The sequence below is a fragment of the Haliotis rubra genome, unplaced genomic scaffold (genome assembly GCF_003918875.1).
Source record: "Haliotis rubra isolate DU_JTF1 unplaced genomic scaffold, ASM391887v1 Scf175, whole genome shotgun sequence".
Classification (NCBI taxonomy): domain Eukaryota; kingdom Metazoa; phylum Mollusca; class Gastropoda; order Lepetellida; family Haliotidae; genus Haliotis; species Haliotis rubra.
Genome location: NW_025765725.1, coordinates 950,813 through 977,021, shown reverse-complemented (window position 1 = coordinate 977,021; position 26,209 = coordinate 950,813). Strand labels below are relative to the sequence as shown.

The window sequence follows — 26,209 nt, the reverse complement described above, 5'->3', positions numbered from 1 at the left end:
TCTCAATATGATCATGTCATTTAACGACCACAGAGGATGATTATAGTACGTTAGACACAGTGACAGCGTGCCCGACTGTGGCTGAGACAGTGACTACCACGTCGGCAGTAGTATGTAATGTAGAATGCATATGCCTGATGCAACAGCGTCATGCAATATTCAGAAGGTCAGTGCTTTGGGAGGTGGTGGCATGGGTGGGAAGGGGAGTGGAGGTGGGGGCATGGAGGGGGCGGGACGGGTAGCCCAGTCACCCCTGGTGCTGCAATTCGCCATGCTAAGGAGCGCCCCTTGAGCATTTCCTTCCGAAACTCGTTTCTATACATTCGAATCCGGGTTGCTTAGGCGGATCCAGAGGATGGGGGCAGAGGTTGGGGGCAGGGGATGGGGTATGTTACAAGTCTGTGACCTGTATCTCGTCCGGGTTCACTCTTACATCAGGTTGAATAGTCTTGATTTTACTGGAATACTATAACTGCGGCGTGGAACCCAAATCCTTCCCTCAGCCTCGCGAAGGGTTTTATCGGGCGCAGCATACTTCATTCTACATTTCTTTTATGAGAAAGGGATGGGGGTTGGGGCTGCACAGTTCATTTTCACCCGTTTTCAAGGGAGTTTCAAGTTTCAATGATAATTTATGAAACTAACAGGACAAAAGGGGGGGAGGGGCACCCCTGCATCCCCCCTGGATCAGCCTATGAACAGGTAAGGTATAAAGTATGCAATTTGGAATTAATAAAATTAATAAAATAGTAGCGTGTGGTTAACTTAATATACACAATGAAATTAGTTAGGCACCCCCTTACATAATTCACGACTGATTAAGCCCCTATCAAAACCCTTTGGAGCATATCTGGGACATGATTGGTCGTCGTGTGCAACAAAGGGATCCTCCTGTACAGAACCTGGCCCAATTGGAAGCTGTTTTACACGAGGAATGGCATAGACTGCCCCTTCAGAGGATCAGGAGGCTGACAGGGGTATGAGGAGGAGAGTGCTGGTTGTCATACAGTCATATGGAGGTTACACTCGGTAATGATCTTGAATTGTGTAAGGCACCCAAAATGACATTTTGAATGTTCATATTCACCAATAAATTTAACATTAAACATTCTAGGGCCATACTTGTACAGAAATGAAAATCAGTGTTTCAGTGTGCCAAGGTCTGGTGTCGTGTCCCTTGCCGTGATATTGCTGGAATATTGCTAAAAGCGGCGTAAAACTAAATTCAGCTATACAGCTATGCAACAAATCATTTAAAAGGCCATACCTAGAAATATGAATAAGTTAGATTTGAATGCAAGAGTCATACTGAATTCTTGTGGAACTATTGTGTTCAGTGAATACATAAGGACCAGATGCGCGTTGTACAGCTGGGTAAAGCATCACTTTCAAGAAATTTCCATTACAAAAACTACCACTGTGACAGCTGGCGTGATTTCAACCATTGACCCGACAAATCACAAACTACATTACTCACATTTCTAATAACTGATTTCACCTCTTTCAAAATCCTTTAAAAATGATAAATGTGTCTATCGAACCTTAGTTCGGATACAGGCTAGGCTAACATATGTGGTTCTACAATCAATACAGAATACGTATTTCATAAAAGTAAGTAAGTCATAAGTTTTCAATATAATAGTTTTCAGCGGTAGAAGGCTTTTATTATCAAAAACATCACATAAAGGAAATATACAAAAGCAACACATCAGACTGTATATACATACATAACTTGCAAGTTCAAAGGAATATTTTTATTCATTTAAAACTGGCTATTGATTTAGGTTTGGATATAAATGGTTGACGTGGTATGAGCATACGATGACGTTACCAGCCATTGTAGTTATTAAATCCTACCACACTGGATTAGGATAATCTTGAAATCCTAAACACATCATTGCTGAAATCGGCAACAATCCAGTGGAATCCGGATTAACGAGTGAGTGAGTTTTACGCCGCAGATAGCAATATTCCAGATACATCACGGCGGTCTGTACCAGACAATACAGTCTGGGCCAGACAATACAGTGATAAACAGCATGAGCATCGATCTACGCATTTGGGATACGATGACATATGTCAACCAAGTCAGCGAGCCTGACCACGCGATCCCGTTAGTCGCCCCTTACTAAAAAGTTGATTAACAAACTATCCTTAAAATATTGACACAGTTTACTATTTGTTACGAGGGAGGAGTGCAGAGAAAGGGACAGCCAGGTGTGCGAGAAAGGATGGAGACGGCACAGCACAGGTTAATGAATCAATAACTTTGTGGGCACTTGTGTACGTGCATCTCGAACACCTGGCTGTCCCTTTCACTGCACTCCTCCCTCGTAACACATAGTGAACAGTGTCAAAATTTTAAGGATAGTTTGTTAATCAACTTTTTTAAGTTTAGCACATAAATTCTGTAAACAAATCACAGAGTTGGTCTGATGTTTTGATTATGATCAGCTTTTCATTGAGTATTATATGTTTATTAGTTTTCGAGTTAGAATGCAATTCATCGGTCCGCTTTTGAGCCAAACGGACTATAGACATGAGAAGGTCATTTCCAAATCTGACGCAGTAGTAACAAAATCAATGTATGGTGCAGTTCCCTGTTTTAATTTCACCGTTTTGCCTTTGCGCGTGTCTATAGCGTGTACAGTAATACAAGCAGGATCCGCTCAACCTGTCCGATCACACACCGTTTCATAGTTATTAGTAAAACACGAAGTTGGAGTTCCCTGTTTTGATTTTACCGTTTTGCCTTTGTTTGTGTTTATAACGTGTGCAGTAATGCAAGCAGGATCCGCTTAACCTGCCCAAACACCCACTGTTTCATAGTCATAGTCATACACAAACACATACTCGTGTGGGAATGGTACCATCAGCTCTGCATATAACAGATATTTCTTAAGGAAGGGTTTTGTTTTCAGTTTCATTTGCCGTGTTCCGATTCCGACACAGACGGCCTTGATTACAGGTAACCGGCGCCGTGTCTACTGACAATGGCTGTGACATGCATATCACCTTTACTGCTTATTGATTTTCCCTTGATGTAATCACGAGCATTGTTGCGTGCGTTGCAGCGCTACTGCAGTCGTGTCTGTGTACAGGGGACATTGACCCCACACCAGAAAATCTGGTGACCACACACATTCTGCGATGGAATCCGTTTCGGTTGAATCTGATAAATGATTCAGGCCTTCGGGCGGCCAATGCATTTAAACAACTGAGTATATAACACGAGTAGCTATATATTACAGGATATGTATAAAGTCCACATCCACGCAACTAGTAAATGCTCAAGGCGCTGGTATTTTTTCCCTAGGTCACTGGATGTCAACCTCAACGGCACATCGTATTATCAATCTCAACTCCCTGGGGATCATACAATTCTTGCCGACACTAGGCACACCGAGTTATCAGACTCATGTCAGATATGTCTAGCTCCAGAATTTTTTAAAGCGTTTGATTCCTAAACGGAACAAAGGTTTTCATGTTTTATTTACACTTTCATAATCACATTAAAAAGGCTAAGATCTTATTAAAACCCAATATCTATGCATTTTCAGGCCTCAACAATGTGCATTTTGATACATTCGTGTTTGGAAATTCAACATGATCGCACTTAATGGAGGACATAAGTAAATTATTATTTTACGAGATAACTGTTTTCTAGATCGGTGCCTTTTAACGACAAATGCAATGAACATTAAAAAGTAAATTTGGTGATGACGTGGAAATATGTCCTTTTTAAAAAATAAAAAACTGTCCTTTTCCAGTTCACTTGGTAATTGACGAACTGATGCTATGTAGGTGCAGTAATGTATGAATTTATTAAAACCGTTCAAAAGTGGGTAGGTGAAGCAAATTTTCGGTTTTGAGTGAGTGAGTGAGTTGGGTTTTACGCGGCTTTTAGCAATATTCCAGCAATATCACGGCGGGGGAACACCAGAAATGAGCTTCACACATTGTACCCATGTGGGGAATGGAACCCAGGTCTTCGGCGTGACGAGCCAACGCTTTAACCACTGGGCTACCCCACCGCCCAAATTGGTTTTGAGGGAAAATTACAATCGATATGGTTACGTCACCAGACTGTAAACAGTGTCCCAAACACTGCAACCATTCAGTCCAAAACATGTCTAGTAGACGCAGCGTACAACAGTAACGTCGGTCCTTGGGCCCGAAGCAGACTGAAAACCACTCGAACCCACAGCACAGGTCCTTGTGGCCTTGTTTGCTTGGAATTACTTCTATTGTAGCTCAAATATAGGGCTTACACATTCTGATCAGGACCAACAACGTTTTATGGTTCTGGGTCCTAAGGGCCTATAGCTCTTCCGGGTTAAGGGCAAACACTGAATAGACGAGTCAAATCCACCACCATCGAATAACCAGTTTGTGTATGTTATTTTTAGCGGCTATCCAACACGTGTGTACAGTTTCTTTCTGCCGTGAGTGTATTTTCGTTCAGCAGACCCATAAGGAAATTTCATAAAAAATAAATGTAATAATTACTTATTGATAATTTTCTGATAACCTATTCAAGTCAGTTACATAGTAAAGCTCAAGAGGATAAATAAATCATGTTTCAATAATTTTCCCCAGTCCAAGACATTTTCCTCAGACAGTGAAATTCTTGATGTTATGGAAACTAATATTTTTCTTCCCTATTACAGGACAGTGTCACTGGTTGTAGAATTACGTATTCAAATGGAAAGTAATTTCAAGCCATGTGTTTTACGCTGTGCTGCTTTAATGCTGTGTCTGCCTCACAGTGTAGGCAGCAGGCGAAACACTTGACAAAACCGCCATGCATTGTAATCATGAACGTAAATATCCTGAACATTCGGCTCTTGACTCAAGATTACGAACATGTCACTATCTCTGACGTGGTTTTAAGCGTCGAAAATAGGCACAGGATCAGCTTGTCTTCCGTTAAGCAAATGTTGACTGATGGTGGGTCGATTTCAATGTACTTCTACATAATTATTCATATACCGAACAACACAAAAGCATTAGGGATTTCCTTTTGCATGATCACACACATTGTAAAAAAAGAACATCCCTAAAAAAGTTTGGATCCCTTTTTGTTCAGTGTATATATCAGTTTATGACTTGTCTGCAACTTGTCCATAAGTCCGAGACTCGTGACAAATATAACGGAATAGAGACTTTCTCCAAATGTAGTTATCTTCCATAATCCTCTTGCCCGAAAAAGCTGAGAATGAATTGTGATAGAAACAAGGTTTCTTTACCCCTAATATATGTATAATTGTTTCTGTTGCATTTTTCATTTGTAAATTTATCGTCCATGACATTTACAAGTGCATCATAGATGAGGATTAGCCGTCAAAATCATTTTCACATTTCATAAAAGTTCCGTTTCATAGGACGAGTACCTTGCCAAGTGGAAAACCTATTCGAACATGTATGTCTAATAGCCGTTCGAACAAACTGAAACTTAAACCCTAAAAGTGTAAATATTTAATAATTTGCAGTCGTAATCATCCAGTAAGCCATTTTAAATGTAAAGTATTTATATGTTGAACGCCATCTGGTCTGTTCTTGTTGCGGGTACCTGCCTCCGTACATTCCAGTATTGGGGTCGCATTTCATGGAGTGTGGGGGAAGACAACATGACGGGTTTAGGTAGCTGAAAACTCGGGGTTTGATCACTTACGATACAAATTAAGGGATTCACTTCATAAACATCTGCAGATATCGTTAACAGCCTTGACATTAAGGAAGCAAATGAATATTCTGAAGGGGTGAAACTGTGTTGGGGTTGTCGTTTTGTGGAGTGAATATGGGGGTGCTCTATGGGCGCAGTATGGGCGTGTCACGGGGGTGGGTTGGAGTGTGGGTTTTAAGTGAGGGAACCGGGGTTGTGGGTAACTGGGGCTGTAGGAGAGCCTGTGTTCGGGGTAGGCTTTGTAAGATTATTGGGCGTACAGATCAGTAGGTTCGTGAGATTTATTGTTGTACACACCACATTTCTCGGTCCCTTCCTTAAAACGTGCCATATCCCCGAATTGGATAGGGTGTTTTAGTTTATTCGACAACATTTTCTTCAGAAAATCAAAATTTCCCCGTGACACCACCTGGTTGGTGTCTTTACGAGAACAAGCGGCCATAAAACTGCCATAAAAACCACAACATGGATGCATTATATTTTGTGTCAAGGACATATTGAAAGTTGAAGCGACTTTGAATACAAGAAAGCTACCGATATCAGGTAACAATGGTATTCATAGATTAATATATATACACGTGTTCTTTAACTGGAACATGTCTGTGTAATGACAAAAAGACGGATTTTGATCACACATGGAACCTTATAGGTGCCAATCTTCCTATTTCTCAAGTCGTATGGACAATGGTATCAGACCGAGTACAGAGGTCTGATAACATGTGTTCATTGTTTCTAATTTCTAAAGTCATATTTGTGTCATAAAACATAATATAATATATTAGAGACACACATTTGATTTTCTGAAAAGGCTAAACAATCACACACAAAATTTAAAACAACTAGCAACAGCTTCTTTTTGTAATATCGGGATACATTATTTGTTTTCACTAAAACCCCTCCCTTCACTGCCATAATTCCTCCTTCCAATCTTAATATCCAATTTCCAGCTGGTAATCTCGTCACATGCCCGTGGTGTAATATTCCCTGAATATTGCACGTTGCAGTTACTGACTAATTTCACATTTCGCTTCCTACGGATTTCATATGTACATAGTATATACCCCGTATTTTAAGTTTAAAATGTATAAAATGTGATGAGGTGTGTGTTACCGTTATGTCGAAAGGGCGTAATGTATATAGAAAGTCATAGTTTCATGCCATGCATACAAATATATTAAAACATACAGCCATTGTCACAGTCAATCAATAATTCGCTTTTCGGATAATTCAGCTGGCACTATTTCATCCACCTCCTAAGTTCCACTACTAAGATAATGATCTCATGAAGGCATTTTCACAGTTTCCATCGAATCGATGTTTATCTATATGTGTTACGAGGACACATTGTAAATGTGAGATGAATGACACGTTTAATGTTGGCTCGGATCAATACGAAATAGTAACACACATGTGATAGTAAACGAACTGGCGCGATGAGTCACGCTTCAACGCTGACTATTACTTCCGTGTAGATACTTGGCAGACAGTCTCAATGTGTGTTAAAAATTAAAATGATGTTTAATTCCATTAACAAAAAAGAATTACAACAAGTCGACTCCCGAATATTCGAGTAATGTGAATACGTATGGACCTAAAGTCCCATTCGGTTCAAACCATGTATTTGGGAATCAAGTAGGTGGGTTTTCAGTTTATGATAAAAATAAAATCTAATTTAAGGAGTGTAAAATATTTTCCTCCTTTAAAAGAAGGACCGAAAGGACTTTTTGATTTAAACTATTTGGGGCAAAATCTCATGACAATGATTTTTGGTACATAGGAACATATTTATTCCAACGAGTCCACCAACCACTGTTTTGTCATGAGGTAGATGGGTTTTCAGTTTACGGCAAAAAACATGTAAATAAATGGCCTAAAATATTTTCCTTCTCTATAAGAAGGACCTTTAATTTAAACTATTCGGGGCATAATTTGATAACGTTTTTATCATCCACTGGAACATATATTCCAATGAATCGACCCAATCACAACCGCCACAACCAGAACAGAATACTACCTTCTGGAGAACTGTGGCCCATAAAGACACATATGAAGGTTTATCTGGGATAGGAAGGGTGAACTGGGTGTATGAAGCAGTCAGTGGCCCGGGTCATTGAGGCCTATATATATAAACTATACCGTGAGTCGAGACACGTAGCACCACTTGATCCGATGTTTCTTAAAATAAGGATATGTATGCCTCCGCTGTTACCAAGAAAGATCCGGGTTAGAATTGGTCTTCAGTAACCCTAAGAAAGGAATAAGCATAAAGTTTCTCATAACAGTGGGTGGCCGTAGTCAGGATGTGTAATAGACAGCCTATGCTGCGAAGCGAATAACATGTTGTGCTTTGTTTTAACTTTAGCTAGTGGTGAAAGAAAAAAGAACAAAAATGGTCATTATTAAGAGTGTTGGATAATAGAACAAACGAATGCAAGATACCCGTAAAGATCCGGGTTAGAATTGGTCATCAGAAAACCCATGTTTGTCGTAAGAGGCGAGTAACGGGATCGGGTGGTCAGGCTCGCAGACCTGGTTGACACATGTCATCGGTTCCCAAATGCGTAGATCGATGCTCATGCTGTTGCTCACTGGATTGTCTGGTCCAGACTCGATTATTTACAGACCACCGCTATGTATCTGGACTATTGCTGAGTGTGGCGTTAAACAACCATCCAGCCTACCTACTTCTACTCTACAAAGAAAATAACTAATGCAAGCGTATCTGCATGACTTCAAGTCTGAACAAACACTGCATAACGTCCACGTATACGCCTGTCAAGTATATGCATATCGACGTATGTTTAGTGTATGCATCGATAATATATGCAGCATCATGTGACTGTGCCGACCAGCTGCATAATATGCACCACAATTAAACAAGGTCACTCTGACTTACGGGTTCGTTGACATTTATATGTACTTTGTCACACAATATCTGTGTCATACTTGTTTAATGTAGTATCGAGTGGGATTGGACACCATTTACCGGGTCGTATAATCCCAGCTCTGTATGGTCCAGAGTAGTCTCACAGTCCCTGAACCACATTATTTCCCTACTGCCTAGCCCTCCCTGCAATGTAGTCTGTCTCACAGTCCCTGAACCACATTATTTTCCCTACTGCCAGGCCCTCCCTGCAATGTAGTCTGTCTCACAGTCCCTGAACCACATTATTTTCCCTACTGCCTAGCCCTCCCTGCAATGTAGTCTGTCTCACAGTCCCTGAACCACATTATTTCCCCTACTGCCTTCCTCAGATCCCTGCAATGTAGTCTGTCTCACAGTCCCTGAACCACATTATTTCCCTACTGCCTAGCCCTCCCTGCAATGTAGTCTGTCTCACAGTCCCTGAACCACATCATTTCCCTACTGCCTAGCCCTCCCTGCAATGTAGTCTGTCTCACAGTCCCTGAACCACATTATTTTCCCTACTGCCTAGCCCTCCCAGCAATGTAGTCTGTCTCACAGTCCCTGAACCACATTATTTTCCCTACTGCCAGGCCCTCCCTGCAATGTAGTCTGTCTCACAGTCCCTGAACCACATTATTTCCCTACTGCCTAGCCCTCCCTGCAATGTAGTCTGTCTACAGCCCTAACCATGAAGAAGTCTACTGCCTAGCTTCCCAATGTGCAGAGTAGTCTGTCCTCACAGTACCTGAACCACATTATTTTCCCTACTGCCAAGCCCTCCTTGCAATGTAGTCTGCCTCACAGTACCTGAACCCCTACTGCCAGGCCCTAATGCTTCTAAATGAAGAAGTCTCAATTTACTCAGGTACTGAATCTCCCATTCCAATGAGTTGTTTGTTTCTATCAAAATTTCTATAAGAGACAAAGTGTTATTCTAGGACCAGAGTTTTCAGTGGCGTCGTGCACGTCACTGTACGCCCGTAGGTCGGTCGTCTTCGATTCGGCACGCGCGTCACGCCTAAACGCCCAGGACATTCGCGTGTTGTCATCTCCAGCAATCGTTAGACCTTGGCGGGTCGTTCTGCTACTGGATAGAAAGTCTTCTGACTGTTGTCGCAGTAAACCATTGTCAACTTCCACCACCACAACAAACACGCACGCACGCATGCACGCACGCTCACTCACTCACACGCACTTTCTTACTATATACAGTAAGTGGTGAATATATAACTTTCTCAGAACTACTAAGGTTAATTATCCCCCGCAACAACGAAGTTGTCCGTCCGTCCGTGCGTCCGTCACACTTTGTCCGAAGCATATCTTCTAAACTATTGGTGATATCTTAACCAAACTTGGTACACATGTCAACCATTATCCCATGGAAACATGACTTACGCTGTGACTATGAGGATGTCATCTTGTCCGGAGCAGATCTCCTAAATTATACATACAAGCTTCATCAAACTTGGTACACATATCAATCATGATCCCTAGATGTGCCTCTTGGGGGTTTAGATCCAGATATGAATTTTATTTTTTGTGGTTTCCATGGAAACATGACTTTGGCTGTGACTATGAGGATGTCATCTTGTTGCATTTTCCATTGCAACAAGTTAGGCTTCAATTGAATTTGGTGGTAGTGCTCCTTTCTGGAGCAGATCTTAAAACCTTTCAATACTCTCCTTCCACTTTGCTGTATACACTCCAAAACATTGACATAATCATAATTAGTAGACATATTCATAAAGAGTATTTTGCCGTTGTGGGGGATATTGATGACTTTGTCTTCTTGTTAACCAACGTTTTCGGTTTGTTTGTTAGTTGTTTGTTCTTGCTCGACGAGGTGGGGGTAGAGGTAGTTTATTTAGCCGTGTGGGTGTCGCTGATTATCCTCACAGAGTATTGGTTTGGCATCTTTATATTATATAGCTTGTTTAGTATTCTAGTAATGTGTCACATTCTTCATTCTGCATATATAATGGCATGACAGAAGCAAAGGTAAAATGGGCACAAATCTGGTTAATAAGGCTTACGGGAGACACGTGTACATGTAAGGATCGCAGGTTAATATAATAACGTGTGCACATGTAGACATACGAACTGATTGATCTGATTTGCAACCACACCACAATGAATAAATTACAGCACGACAGGATGAGATAATGACATAGACAACATGGATTCTACATTTGTACATACCTGTATAGGTAGAATAATATACGGCTCAGAACAATGAGAGACGATCGTTGATGATTACAGGACATGATTGTAATCATATATAGGTCCCATACCTGGAGACAGTCATATGATTTGGGTAAACTGATATGATAAAAAGCATATTTATCCGGAGTAGAATGCTCAACAAAGGACAAACAAAGGACACTCGTCCTCAAAATCTTTAAAGTTAAACTAGCCTCTCATTAATTATAATTAGCTAATTATGAATCAGATACTAATAAAACTGAATGTTTAATCCAGTGTGTATTATTGTTTTAAATGACTTTATTAACAGCAGTGGTCAGGAGGACAACAGCCATGTACTTCCTACATGAGACGAGTTTGTTTACTAGCGGTTAGAACATAACCCGAAGAGGGCCGCCCAGTTTCCCCCCTCGCCTGTTTTCAAGGGACAATAACTATTTGTATACAATGTATGTCGGCACTCGGGTTTGTCCTACTTGCTATACACCCTTTCTAAATGCCCTACACAGACGCGTGCGTTTCAAATATTCATGGACATGTATTGGATGTCGGTGTCACTGCAGAGTCACTGTGACCCAGGTCATGTCAGCGTGACCTGTGATACGTGGCTGCATTCAAATCGATGCGCGTGTCTGTCACGCAGCTCACCTAAAACTGTACTGTCGTGAACTTCAACCATGTGGTATTAACCTATTAAAAGGATCATTTTAGATTAAATATGAACTAATGGACTCTAGATCGTAATGGTGTAGGATGTTAAATATTCATTTCTATCGATAATGAGAGGCAATAGTACATAAAATAATTATTTGAAATAAGGTTAACAAGGGATTTGTGTTGACTCATGATCTAAGACTCTGAAAAAATGGTCACACTATGTCAATAAAATTATTTCACAACTGTTAATAATAAGAGAGAAAAATCCGTCGAAGAATACATAACAATCGTAAAAATATCTGAAAATGTCGTGGTTATGTCAACATTATATATGAAACACACATTTAACTATTTGTATGTAAGAATATGAAATAATGGTTTACATTTAACTGTTACTTTCCGATAACAATTACCCGAGTTTTCTGGCCTGTTTAAGACTAGACTGAAAGGTGAAGTATTGAGCTGACCGAGATTCTATAGGCGTTTGTGTGGAGTTGCCAGGCCAGCCAGTGCAGGGGATCCAAGTGCTTCATGGGCTAGCAGGGTTTACGGGCGGCTTAAATCAATAATGTAAAGTACACAGTGATCGGTTTGAGGTGCGTGCATAGCCTCTGGATACTATAGCACAGCATCACCGTGATGAGCCAGACGTATTGATACGGGAAAACGTATACAGCAACCATGCAGATTGACGATGTGACGGTACTTATTGATAAATCGGTAACCGTGTACAGAGCAAACTACTCGTGAAGACTATACCTGATTGTGGCGTTCTACAACTGAAAGCGTTTAAGGGCGACGAGTAGTTTTGTTACTTTAAAACTACCTGCACATACCTGTAACAATAGGAGAGTTTGTGTCAGCCGTGTAAGAAAATATACATCACGAAGAAATTAAAAAATTTTAAACTCTTAAATTTTGATTTAAAAAGAACCTTGAGAAATCTTATGGAGGTACTTCAAAGCATCTGAAATGACAAAATAACAATTAAAGTGTAATGACGAAAGACTGTAAACTGTGCGACTGCACTCTTACTAGTCTGTCTCACAGTCCCTGAACCACATTATTTTCCCTACTGCCAAGCCCTCTCTGCAGTGCTAAAGCCCTAAATAAAGCAAGTCTAGATTTCCTCACTCTTACTATCCTGATTGGCTGTGGATTGAGTTCCTAAAACAATCGTGTAATAGAATATAGGGAATAGAAATATAGTATATATAAATGAATGGATAATGTGGTATATTCATTGGATGAGAGCCGTTAGGCCTATGGGGAGGGTGTAGCTAACAAAAAAGGATGGGGTCCTATTCTACCCGGAATTGTTAGTCGGATCTAACCAGTAATGGGGTCCTATTCTACCCGGAATTGTTAGTCGGATCTAACCAGTAATGGGGTCCTATTCCACCCGGAATTGTTAGTCGGATCTAACCAGTAATGGGGTCCTATTCCACCCGGAATTGTTGGTCGGATCTAACCAGTAATGGGGTCCTATTCTACCCGGAATTGTTAGTCGGATCTAACCAGTAATGGGGTCCTATTCCACCCGGAATTGTTGGTCGGATCTAACCAGTAATGGGACCCTATTCCACCCGGAATTGTTAGTCGGATCTAACCAGCAATGGGGTCCTATTCTACTTTAATTGTTAGTCAGATCTAACCAGCAATGGGTCTTATTCCACCCGGAATTGTTAGTCAGATCTAACCAGCAATGGGGTCCTATTCCACCCGGAATTGTTAGTCGGATCTAACCAGCAATGGGGTCCTATTCTACCCGGAATTGTTTATCGGATCGAACAGCAATGGTGTCCTATGCTACCCGGAATTGTTAGTCGTATCTAACCAGCAATGGGGTCATAGAAAGGGGTAGCTTCACTAGTAAAGGTCTAAGCAATGGACGTCAAAACTCCACTTACAAAAACACGCAAAGCTCCCATGTCAAGGATCAATTCTCAACAGGTTAAATATCGTGTTTTCATAAGCGATTGAAAAGAGTTTGTTCTACATTGGAGGTTCATCTATACAATCTCTAGTACACAGATAGTAATACAATTGGAACGATAAAAAACAAATTCGTCAGTGTGAAATAGAAATACAATTTCTAGCGATACCATAGGCCAAGGACTTATGGAAAACGATCATACGGACCTACTATCTTAATAAAAGATGTTAAAAAGTTAGGGTTTCAAGACATTGAGGGCAACGTTAACTTTCACTTAAGAAGGTGTCCTGCTGAAACCAACACCTGTTCTTGCAGTCCAGTTGATCAAAGGGTGCCGGATTCTCACACCTGCAGGGAATGCCTAACCTTGACCACGATAACACTCAACCAATAGTGGATCCGGCAACAACAGGCTTATGCACGCTCGTAACGGTCTGCTTCAGTTAGCAGGTCACTCTAAACTGTCTAGGTATTTCTTATCGTCCTTCAACTCTCTAATTTTAGCACAGTCATGTGTCTGATGCATATATGTCATACGTTTTGCATAACGCTGTACAAAGCGAAAGAAAGTAAATGGATGTTGCTTCTAATAAACAAAAGCATTAAAACTCGCTAAGTGTATGGTGAAAAATGTACCGTAAACAGGTATCAACTTTCTTGCTCTTCTAAATATCATTTAAGTCCAGACTAGATTGCTATCAGCATCAGCCGTCCATCTTCAAGAAACATGTTTTACAGTCCTCCTTAAGTGCAACGCGCAAATTTTAATCAAAAGGAATTTTGAAGTAAAACTGTTTTGATTTATGCGAATGATGGATCTGTTTTTCACATTCCTTATTCTGTATTTGTTTATTAGTTTGTCTAGCCTTGATATGGGCAAGATTTTGAAGGATGCTAAACAACCTGTTACAGTGGGTGGGGCCAGTAGCTTATCCTGTCGGTGTGTTTGACCTGAAATCTTGTATACAGCGAAACAGGGAATATGTGAGTGAGTTTAGTTTTACGCCACACTCTGCAATATTCCAACTATATGGCGGCGGACTGTAAATAATCGAGTCTGGACCAGACAATCCAGTGATCAACAGCATCAGCATCAGTCTACACAACTGGGATACGATGACATGTGTCAACCAAGTCAGCGAGACTGACCACCCGATCCCGTTAGTCGCCTCTTACGACAAGCATGGGGGTACTGAAGACCAATTCTTACCCGGATCTTCACAGGTCAGCACCACGAGGTCATCTTGTGAAATACGAACGAATTACAGATATACGGCATATACTCTTCTTTTTCTGTCTATTTTGCCATCGCGGTACATGCTTTCGTCCTTATGAAGTGTTAACCACTTTTTGTAGATAAATTTCAATATATTCAAATTTTCAACCTTTTGAAATGTAAATTAAATGTAGCCTCTTAAAGGAGATCATACTACACCAACTGCGTCATTGTCATACAGGTATTTCATAGGTCATTCAGATGCAAACGATGCAAGCAAAGTACATACAAAAACTGGAATGAACTTTGTCTGTTTCTCCTCTCCCGAAACATGAATTGTGTCAGGTATTCAACGTTGCAGACCATTGCAGACGCTATATCTTGTCTTCATCCCAGCACAAATTCACTTACATTGAATCCATATTCAGAATAATAGGGAAATTCAAGCAGTAGTTTGGTTCCCTAATCCCAGGGGTGGAAATAACTTTAAAATTGCTAGTGTACTCTGGTACAGTGGCACATGTAAAATCACTTGCCCTGATAATTTTTCCACTATACTGGTTGATTTTCTTGTTGATTTTTTAAATAAACAACATAATTAACATTGGAAAGTCAACTGGACACCGGTACAGTGTAATACATAAATTTGCTTGCCCGACAGAAAAAAACACTGGACTGGGGCGTCGGGCAATGGGTTATTTCCACCCCTGAATCCACCAGATATATTCATAGTCGTATCACGGTTTTGTTTTCTTATAAACGTGCGATTTTCCAAAATTCCGAGCATAGTCAAGTCTGAACCAGACAATCCAGTGATCGATGTTGTAAGTACCGATTCCCGGCGTCTGGAGACGATGGCTGGAAATCAATCAAGTCACTGAGCCTGAATTAAATTTGAATTTAAATTTAATTTAAATTAATTCAGTTTTTTTCAACTATGACTTGTGTCACGCCATAAAATGTGACTATAAGGAAATATCTGTACACTCTTAAAACGCATCCTTTTAAAGAAGCTTACTCTCTTTAATTAATCTCCATTGCCTTTCATTGTAATTCACATATTTCATCGAACACGATCTACATATATGTTAAGGTATTACTGAAAATAACTTTGGATAAAACATATTACTAATAGGATCAGAATGGGTCAATTGGGGAATCAAACTAGGGAATCCTCCTAATCAAGAACACAAGCCTCTGGGGTACCTGTTCATTTAAATTTCAGCGAGTAACTTAGGTCACATCGTAACAGCCTTGGTGGTAGTCGAGGATCTCGACCAGGGCTCTTTCCTCATAGTTATCGTAGCGCAAAGATGATCGTAACTCCCATACTTTAACATAGACTTTCGACAGTCGTAGCTTTAAGATCGCTTTGAGGAACGGGGCCCAGGCAGGGTGGGTTGGTTTAACACCACTTTGAACAACATAACAGTTACACCATTACATGTAAGTCGAATAGCTTGAGAATGAGAACATTGTAAACTGAAGATTTATTTTGTTAAAGACCAAGAGATAAGTTTGCCAAACACCGTTTACCTAAAGCGACAAAACTGTTGAAAATCCTACTGTCGAAATATCTCAGCGTCTCTGCATTCATCGTAAATATATTTTTTAGATTTTAATATTGATATTGTCTTTCAGGATTCCCTAAAATGTTGCAATTGGGTTCATGTCCGGCTTTTAGCCGGGTCATTTCAGGCCCCGTTCAACTAAGAGATCGTAACGCAACGAATGCCGTAAGTCGACGTTAAAGCATACCAGTTACGATAATCGTAACGTTACGATAGCTTTGGGAAACGGAACCCAGTAATGTAACAGTTTGCTCCTTTAACCATTCCGGAGAATGCTTGGCTCATTCTTTTGGATCATTGTATTGATGGAATGTCCATCTGTCATCATACAACACGTGGCACATCTCTATGCAGAATATCAGTGTACACTGCACTAGTCGTGTAACCTGCGGTTGCACGTAATGCCGAGGCAGTCAGCACGGACAACCACTTCCACACCTCAACTTTGACTGTACTTAGGATGCTGGAAAATGATTATTTTCCGATATGATTGTATCAGTCATAATCTTTTTCCAAAGCTGCCATTTCTAAGTTTCCATTGTGAATTTGCCGTCGGCCATATTGTTTACGAAGGGAGACAACTCTGGCCATACTTTAGAAATATGAGCAGAGAGTTGTTTCCCTTGAAAGCAAGTCGGCATATTCTACATAACCCTTGATATGGTGTAAACATTGATGTATTAGAAATGCTCAACGAAACTATATTTAAGCAGTAAGTGAGTAATGTCTTACATAGTTAACAAGACCAATAGTATGCCACTGAAAAATCCTTGGGTCTAGTTCTGGAACCTCGGATTGAAACAACGACCGCTTCGGTCACGTCCCTATACGCAAGGGAGGCAACTCTGAACAGCGAACTGCGTTCTATCGTAAAGAAGACTGAATCTTACCTGTCATCATGTGAGTAAACAAGTGGTTGATAACGTGAGTACCACTGCTTGAACCGTTTGGTCGGATGGTGTAGCGAATCAGATAACTACTTTACTGAACAGCAGAATGGATGTGTGACAGGCGCCATTGTCAAATTCATTTTAAAAGCACATGCAAACACCCACCACAAACAGGGGCATGCCAAAGATATGCACTTGTGAAACAATGTTGAACAAGAATACTAGTGAACAGGCACAGCTAGCCATGTCGAGATTTTTCAAATAAAAGTTGCTTGAACACCTGCCAAATCGTTATTGCCAGAGAGCATATTTCAAGTTTAATAATATAACAGAGTTTGAAAAAGCCGTGAAGAAATGTATAAACCACTGAAAATAGGTATCATTACGTGTTGGTTTCAAGGTCACGCTGTTGCTCTGCACCACTTCTCCTTCGTCGACCGCTGTTCCATGCACCCACGACATTCCGACTAACATGGCGGCGGCATAATATGAGATATTAAAAAGCGAAACTTAAAAAGAACATAAATCGTTATGTCGCTGATGCCTTGAACCGAACGTCTCAACGTGAACGTCTCAAATTGTAGATATCATGTTTACGTTTATGCATCTGAGTATTTTTGTTTAATGCATGTATCGTACCACTGGAACAAAACTAAAATATATATAATGTAACTATACCACGCTGAAATCACTTTTTCTGGATCCTTCGTAAAACGGTTGAATTTCAAATACATTTCTTTTTAATTACATTAAGGGTTTTTTCAGCAGCATCGTTAGAGTTGCATGTAACTAAACTACAAAGTATGAATCGAGGCATTAGTTTCAAGATGCCTTTAGTTGGGTAGTCAGGTGGATACGTGTTGGCTTGTTACGCAGAAAACCAGGTTCAGATCTCCTCAATCTCGTTCTTCATCCTCTAGGAAACCATGTCAAGCCCAAACTTAATTCAGCAAAATCAGAAATCGGAGTAGAACCTCACGCACGGGCTCGTAGGGGAAGTCGTACAGCAAACACGTTCACTAGTCACGCTATCAATGGGTACCTGGTATGAAACGCATCGTTTTGGGCCCACTCGGTATTATGTATCCAATGCTGATGAACAAGGTGTCAAGTTAAACTCACTAACCACACATTCCAGAACTAAACTCTCAAAACATGGTACATTCCAGAACTAAACTCACTAACATCGGGCATTCCGGAACTAACCTCTCCAAACACGGTACATTCTAGAAGAACTAAACCCTCTAACCATGGCATATTCCAGAACTAAACTCTCTATCCATGGCATATTCCAGAAATAAACTCACTAACCACGGCGCACGTGAGAAGCGCCCGTAAAGTCTCGCAGCCGGTGAACAGCATTCTCAAATAAAGCGCGTCAATATGTCACGATTTCTAGGAATTATCAGTGTCATCCGTTGCTTGGAAGCGAAAGAGGCTGTGTGATAGGAGCTGTGAGTGTACATTTGTCAGGTGTGTGTTTGTACAGGTGTGAGATGAGTGTGTGTACAGGGGTGAGAGGTGTCTGTGAGTACAGGGGTGAGGTGTGTGTGTGTGTGTGTGTGTGTGTGTGTGTGTCTGTCTCTCTCTGTGTGTAGGGGTGAGATGCGTGTGTACATGGGTGAGATGTGTGTATAGGGGTGAGAGCGGTGTGTGTACAGGTGTGAGAAGTGGGTGTACAGGATGAAGTGTGTGTGTGTGTGTGCGTGCGTGCGTGCGCGCGCGCAGGGGTGAGAGGGTGTAGGTGTACAGTGAGTCTGTGTGTGTACAGGGATGTGAGGGTGTGTGTGTACAGTGGGTCGGTGTGCACAGGGATCTGAGGGTGTGTGTGTACAGAGCTGTGAGGGTGTGTGTGTATAGGGTAGGGGGTGTACAGGGCTGTGAGGGTGTGTGTGTACAGGGATGTGAGGGTGTCTGTGTACAGGGATGAGATTGTGTGTGTACAGGCGTGTGTGAGTGTGTGTACAGGGTGTGAGGATGTGTGTACAGGGTATGAGGTGTGTATACAGGGGTGTGAGGGTGTGTGTGTACAGGGGTGTCAGGTGGGAGTGTGTACAGGGGTATGAGGGACGTGTACAGGGGTATGAGGTATGTGTACAGGGGTGTGTATACAGGGGTGTGAGGGTGTGTGTGTACAGGTGTATGTGTACAGGGGTATGAGGTATGTGTACAGGGGTATGAGGTGTATGTACAGGGGTGTGAGGTGGGAGTGTGTACAGGGGTGTGTGTACAAGGTTGAAAGGGGTGTGTGTGTGTATGTACAGTGGTGTACAGGGTGTGAGGTGTGTGTGTATACAGAGGTGAAAGGTGTGTGTGTACAGGGGGTGTGAGGTGTGTGTGTGTACAGGAGTGAGGTGGATGTGTGTACAGGAGTAAGAGGGGGTGTGTGTACAGGGGACGGAGTGAGGTGGGTGTGTGTACAGGAGTAAGAGGGTGTGTGTGTACAGGAGTAAGAGGGGTGTGTGTACAGGGGTGTGAGGTGTGTACAGGGGTGTGAGGTGTGTGTGAACAGAGGTGTGAGGAAGTGTGTGTGTACAGGGTGTGAGGTGTGTGAACAGAGGTGTGAGTGTGTGTGTACAGTGGAGGTCTGAGTGAACAGAGGTGTGATGTGTGTGTGTGTACAGGGTGTGAGGGTGTGTGTGTACAGTGAGACTGAGTGTGTGTACAGTGAGGGTGTGAGGTGTGTGTGTGTACAGGGGGGTCTGAGTGTGTACAGGGGTGTGAGGTGTGTGTGTACAGGGTGTGAGAAGTGTGTGTGTGTGTACAGTGGGTCTGTATGTACGGGTGAACAGTGAGGTGTGTGTGTACAGGATGTGATATGTGTGTACAGGGGGTGTGAGGGTGTGTGTGTGTGTACAGGTCTGTGTGTACAGGGGTGTGTGTGTAGGGTGTGTGTGAGAAGGGTGTGTACAGTGGGTCTGTGTGTGTACAGGGGAGTGCTGGTGTGTCTGTACAGTAGGTCACTGTGTGTAAAGGGTGACTGTGAGTGAGTGTGTGTCTGTACATAGTACTGACTTACAGAAGGACTACATGTATGTGGACAGGGGCCACTCAGAACTTGTGTACATATATGTAGCCCATTTGAACTGTGTCTTAACGCCGTTCAGATCACCATTACATATATTGACCTACCAACATGGCAGAGACGTTGACCCTCAAATAACCATTCTCCTAGACTTTAAGAGTTCTGTATTGGGTTGCCATGACTAAAGGTCATTATCGGACAGAAACAGTTGCTGGAAGACATCTTTAAGACAACATACCGCCCCGGGTCAGTAGACTAGAAAAAGAAATGGCGTACACACTTTAAAAGTATCGGTCTACAGTACTTGACCCCAGTCAGTAGGTCATGGATCAGCATATACACCATAGAGGCTTTCACATCCACACTTAAAACAGTTATGTAGATAAGTGACCAGTGGGCCCATGCGGATTCAGACCAGCCTGAAACTATTTAAGATCGGAAATATACACCCAGACACTGGAAGATAACCTAAACATGAACCCTTCTCAAATCCGGCATGATTTTGCAAGTCTAGCCCCCGCACTGTGATCCACTTCGTTTAGATTTCAATTTTTATATATCTATTTTTAAACATGATAATTTTAATCATGGGACTGACTTAAATTCGGACTACAAATGTACTGCCGTAACTATCAACAGATTATGTCACCTCGTCCTTCTAAAACTAGCGAGGAAGATACAATTTCAAGCTGAAGTTTCTTTTCTCCTTTCGGAGGCATAGGCCATTCAATGCAGTTTACATTCAAACCCCACGAGAAATATAAGACATTGTTTCGAGTGGTTCGACCAACCTCTATGTTCACTCGTAACACTCATACGTGGCAGGTCTGCACGAACAGGCGTCAAGACATAGTAACAATAATCATAAACACTTATATCAACATACACCATGGCCAAGTGCTACCCGTACTAAGTTCTGGTCTTTCGGACACACTTATTAAGTTGTGGGTTATCGGTCACAGGTACTAATGTTGTGTATATTTAGCACCTTTACTGGAATCAATTCATATCAGGGTCACAACATAAAAAAAACATTCAAAAACCGTGAATATTACAGCCTTGTGCAGCTTTCCACGAAGCCAATGTATAACCAGGACTGCGGGATATTTATTTATTTATTCATCTATTCATTTATTTATTAAATACTCTCCTCTAAGTGATTAGACTGACTGACGTACAAATAAACAGATTTTTATTTATTTATTTATTTATTTATTTACTTATGACATACCCTCCTCTAAGTGATTAGAGTGTAGCTCTGGTGTCTCTCGCTCCTCCTACTGACGTATACATCAACTGATTTATTTATTTATTTATTTATTTATTTATTTATTTATTTTTTATTTATTTATTTATTTATTTATTTATTTATTTATTACCCTCCTCTAAGTAATTAGAGTGTTGCTCTGTTGTCTCTCGCTTCCTCCTACTGACGTATACCTCAACTTAATTATTTATTTACTTATTCACCAAATAAATTTAGAGTGTAGCTCTGCTGTCTCTCGCGTCCTCATACTGACGTATAAATCAACGTATTTTAACTAACGGATTACACTTTCGCTTACATGAATACACTTGACAGTCGATCACATTTAGCGATAAGGGGAAACACAACTGTGCATGATGCTGTTTTCCTTTCAGATTAGATAGAAGAATCTTAGATAGGACTGTCTGTTACCTTTCTAGTTTTGGTAGTTTCATGAGGGTACATGGCCTCTGAACTCATGCCCTAGGATATCAGGAGTAAGTGGGATCAACTAGTATTGATCTGTTGGGGAAATTGCTTTTCCTTACAATAAGGTTACAGTGTCTTACAATAAGGGTAGAGTGTCTTACAATAAGGGTAGAGTGCCTTACAATATAGGTATAGCGTCTTACAATAAGGGTAGAGTGCCTTACAATATAGGTATAGTGTCTTACAATATAGGTATGATGTCTTACAACATTGGTATAGTGTCTTACATCATAGGTATAGTGCCTTACAATATAGGTATAGTGTCTTACAACATAGGTATAGTGCCTTACAATATAGGTATAGTGTCTTACAATAAGGGTATAGCGTCTTACAATATAGGTATAGCGCCTTACAATATGGGTATAGTGCCTTACAATATGGGCAGAGTGCCTTACAATATTAGTATAGTGCCTTACAATAAGGGTATAGCGTCTCACAATATAGGTATAGTGCCTTACAATATAGGTATAGTGCCTTACAATATGGGTATAGTGTCTTACAATATAGGTATAGTGTCTTACAATATGGGTATGATGTCTTACAACATAGGTATTGTGTCTAACAACATAGGTTATGTGGCGTCTTACAATATAGGTATACTGTTTTACAGTATAGGTATTGTCTTACAATATAGGTATAGTGCCTTACAATATAGGTATAGTGTCTTACAATATGGGTATAGTGTCTTACAATATAGGTATAGTGTCTTACAATATGGGTATAATGTCTTACAACATAGGTATTGTGTCTAACAGCATAGGAAATGTGGCGTCTTACAATATAGGTATACTGTTTTACTATATAGCAGCCAAATTTGTTGCTTCTTTTGAACATTTACCTTTATATAAATATGTAGGTTGCTATTAAACATATGTGTGCATAATGAAACTAATACCTCAGCTTAAAACGCCATAAAATCCAATATCCCACTGTGATACATGCGGTCACTGGTTTTATTGGGGCCATGCATCAAAGTCTGACACCATGCTGACATCAAGCTAGACGCTTCAGCTACATATTTCACATCAGCGACATATAATATGTATATGCTGGTACTATTCAGGAAAAATATAAATTCTCACAAGATTACAGCTCCTATTCAGCATCACGTGGATATCTATTTATTTATTTATTTTTTAAATAATTTACATTTTGTCTGACAGTGATAACTCTCGTTTAGGATACATTAGGGACTCAGTGATTATTTTTAATTCATTACTTTTAGTGTCATGGTGTAATATGATTTTAATTTTTTTATTTTTATAAATTATATTGACGGAAAATAATGTACATATTTATTTGACAAATAAGTTTGAACCAGTTATGATGTCATATTTGGAATGACATAAGGCATAGAAGACCATGCTTGACTTATTTTTAATCTGTTGCCCCAAGGTAACTCGCGCCTCCAGTCAAGCCATACATAAATTAAAATATTTAAAAGTCGAGCTGTTAACCGCAGATAAAGAAAACTTCAAATGAGGTTGTACTTGTTCTAATTCAGTGAAATCTCAAAATAACTGCGTATTGTTTTTTATAGGAACCGTCGTATTTTTTTCGTCTCATACCGGTAGCAATAACCTCGAACGAGATCGCATTATCCAATGAACGGTGACGTAGGACGACTTCAAAAGTGTCAAACTTTGGACTTTTTAAACTCTCCTCTCCGTCCACCCCACCCCATCCCCCCTCCAAAACACCCCTTCCAGACACACTGCGTGACGTCATTGAGGTTTGCCAACCCACTAAACAGCCAAAGTTATATCCACTCTATGTCGTACAAGTTTAGGGGCATCCGATACACGCGAACACTTGAAAACTTCCTCAACAATCTGTACACTTGATCACCGCGTCGGTTCGACCCGTACTCACCTATAACCGTCCGTCTCGCCTGCCCACAGACTCTCGACTCGTACGTCCGTGTGTCCAGCTCGACTGCTGACCGTCTGTCGCATTCCTTCGACAACACAGTCCGTGGCCTACCGTCTACCACTCCGACCGACCTATCTATCGTCTGCTCGAGCACGAGGACTGCGCGAGCTGCTTGCTACTCGAGCTGGCTGTTCGCAGACGAGCTATACCCTAAAAATAGACAACATTAGCACATCGTCTGAAAGATGCAAAAATTAATCGTCAAAACTGGTTGCCATGACTTCGGCCCTATAGTGCTCGCACTATGGTCACGTGACCTCAGCGCGTGTAACTGTGAACTTCTGGGCTTATTACAGTCCTGCTAAGCATTATCAGTTGATTCGGTGTAAAGCCGAGCATAATAACGTCGACACGGAGTAATTTGACCCGTACGTCTGCTCGTTGTACTGAGTCTGCACCTCCCGCCACCAGTAATGCACAACCTCAATGCACAGTTGGCGCAGAGCTACTGCCTCCGTGTGCAGCTGCACGCTGTTGGCGACTCTCGGTAGGGTGTGAGGCTGGGGGAGGATCGGTGACGAAATGCTGATCTCGAAGAAACGGATTATCATCACTGTCTCAACTTCAGAACTATTCTTGGCTCTTAGTCACAAAGTTGTCTCCTTTTTGAGACTTCCATGTCTAAAATTTCGTGACTTTATATTTTAGTGTGGAGATTTAGATCAGTTTTAGAATTGTTATTCTAATTTTTCAAAATAGAAAGATGCATAAAATATTATCAAACTGAAGGAAAACTTTATTATTATTATCATCATCATCACCATTTATTATAGGATATTTATATAGCGCACATATCCACGCAGCTAGTACATGCTCAAGGTGCTGTTTTTTTTCCTCGCTCACTATATGTCAATCTCAACAGCACATCGTAATATCACTCTCAACTCCCTAGGGGTCATACTTTAAATAGACTTTTAATTCATGATATATTTGTAGTGATAGGAAAACTATGAGAAAATAATTGCCGAACCAAAATCTCTGTCACAACGAGATTGGTTTGACTGATTGGTTTGTTTAACGCCACACCCACCAATATCAGAAAATGACCACCCGAACCCGTTAGTCACCCCTTACAACAAGCATAGGTTCCATTCTAACTCGGATCTTCACGGGTCCCTTTTATATTGACTGCCAATAATATTTAATATTTTATATGTGGCGCACAAACAAAATTTTCTTTTGAAGTATATTATTCTTTTCGGAAGAAAGCAGCCATGTCGACAGTCATCTGTTTCCCTGAACCCGCAGCTGTTAAAGGGACACTGATTAAGAGCAATTTCCGTGGACTGGTTGTTGCTTTTGTTATTGTTTTTCTCCCGTGTCCCGTGAGTACGTAGAAATTCTTGACTGGTTTGCGATCTCTTCTGCGCCACCCGCAAGCGCAATTGTTAGTATAAGTATGCCTCTCAAGAACGTCAGTATAAGTATACATTGATCAACTAAGATGAAAACGTTTTTACTCATTAATATTTCCATCTTCATTATTATGATAACAAATGAAAACATTTTGAAGTCTGACTTCATCCGCCAGTGGTATAAATGTTATAAAATAACCATCTCAATGTACGTTTTTACATTTTGTCTTATAATCCTATTTAGTTTATTATTATATATGCATGCATTTTGAAACTTAATAAAAAGTACCCTATCTGTTTATAGTGAATTTATAACATGACTGTAATGTCTAGACATTTTATAGATTGCCAACGTGAATTATATATGACACACACACGCCTAAGAGCGACCCAATTAAAACAGACTAAAGTTATAGCAACAATATCAGGCTATTACCTTGTTCGGGGAATGTATCCATCAATATCCACATAAAGGATCCACTTTGTTTAAACAGACATGTCTTATTCAATCTTGGTATGGGAAAGTTGAGTCATCTTCATTCTTCAAAACGTATTCTTCTTAAAAAAATGGTTTTGAACAAGAAAAGTATTTAAGTACTGATATTGATAGAGATTTGACTAAAGCACTTGCAAAGTTTAGATGTCTGTCACATAGTCTGAAAATTCAAAAAGTGCGTTTTAATAAATATACTGCTCATTCTGATTTATTATGTGAGCGCTGTAATTTAGGAGCTATTGAAGATGAGTTCCATTTGGTTCTAGTTTGTCTTTTCTATAAAGAAAATCGAACAAAACTCATACCAAATGTTTTTCGTCATTATCCAACACAGCAAAAGTTTGTTCAACTCATGTCTTTCACAAAGGTTTAGCCATTTACTTGAAAAGAAACATGTATGTTTGTAGGCGACCTCCAACACTAAATGTACATTTGTATCCATATTTGCGAACATGTATGAATTACTTTCATAACATGTCATACATGTGACACATTAGGACCTCAATTTATCTGAGTATTTACTCAAGACACGATAAATGCTAAATGGGAACCCTTTGTCGGGTAATCACACCTATGTTAAGTCATAAAAGCAAAATGGCG

General features: G+C 40.6%; 2 protein-coding genes across 3 annotated transcripts in view; one reads left to right on the top strand and one right to left on the bottom strand.

The window, feature by feature from the left end:
• Window positions 1–26,209, bottom strand: part of LOC124272998 — a 94,518-nt gene that overhangs the window by 24,549 nt on the left and 43,760 nt on the right. Inside the window, exon 2 of one of the 2 annotated variants that reach the window (XM_046708231.1) lies at window positions 23,699–23,908. The exons of the other annotated variant lie outside the window; for it this stretch is intronic. The gene's annotated coding sequence lies outside the window, so the exon portion shown is untranslated. The remainder of the gene's footprint in view (window positions 1–23,698; window positions 23,909–26,209) is intronic. 2 annotated transcript variants of the gene reach the window in all.
• Window positions 24,172–26,209, top strand: part of LOC124272961 (extensin-3-like) — a 41,090-nt gene continuing 39,052 nt past the window's right edge. The window contains exon 1 of the mRNA XM_046708203.1: window positions 24,172–24,245. Coding sequence (XP_046564159.1) covers window positions 24,172–24,245 — 74 coding nt within the window. The remainder of the gene's footprint in view (window positions 24,246–26,209) is intronic.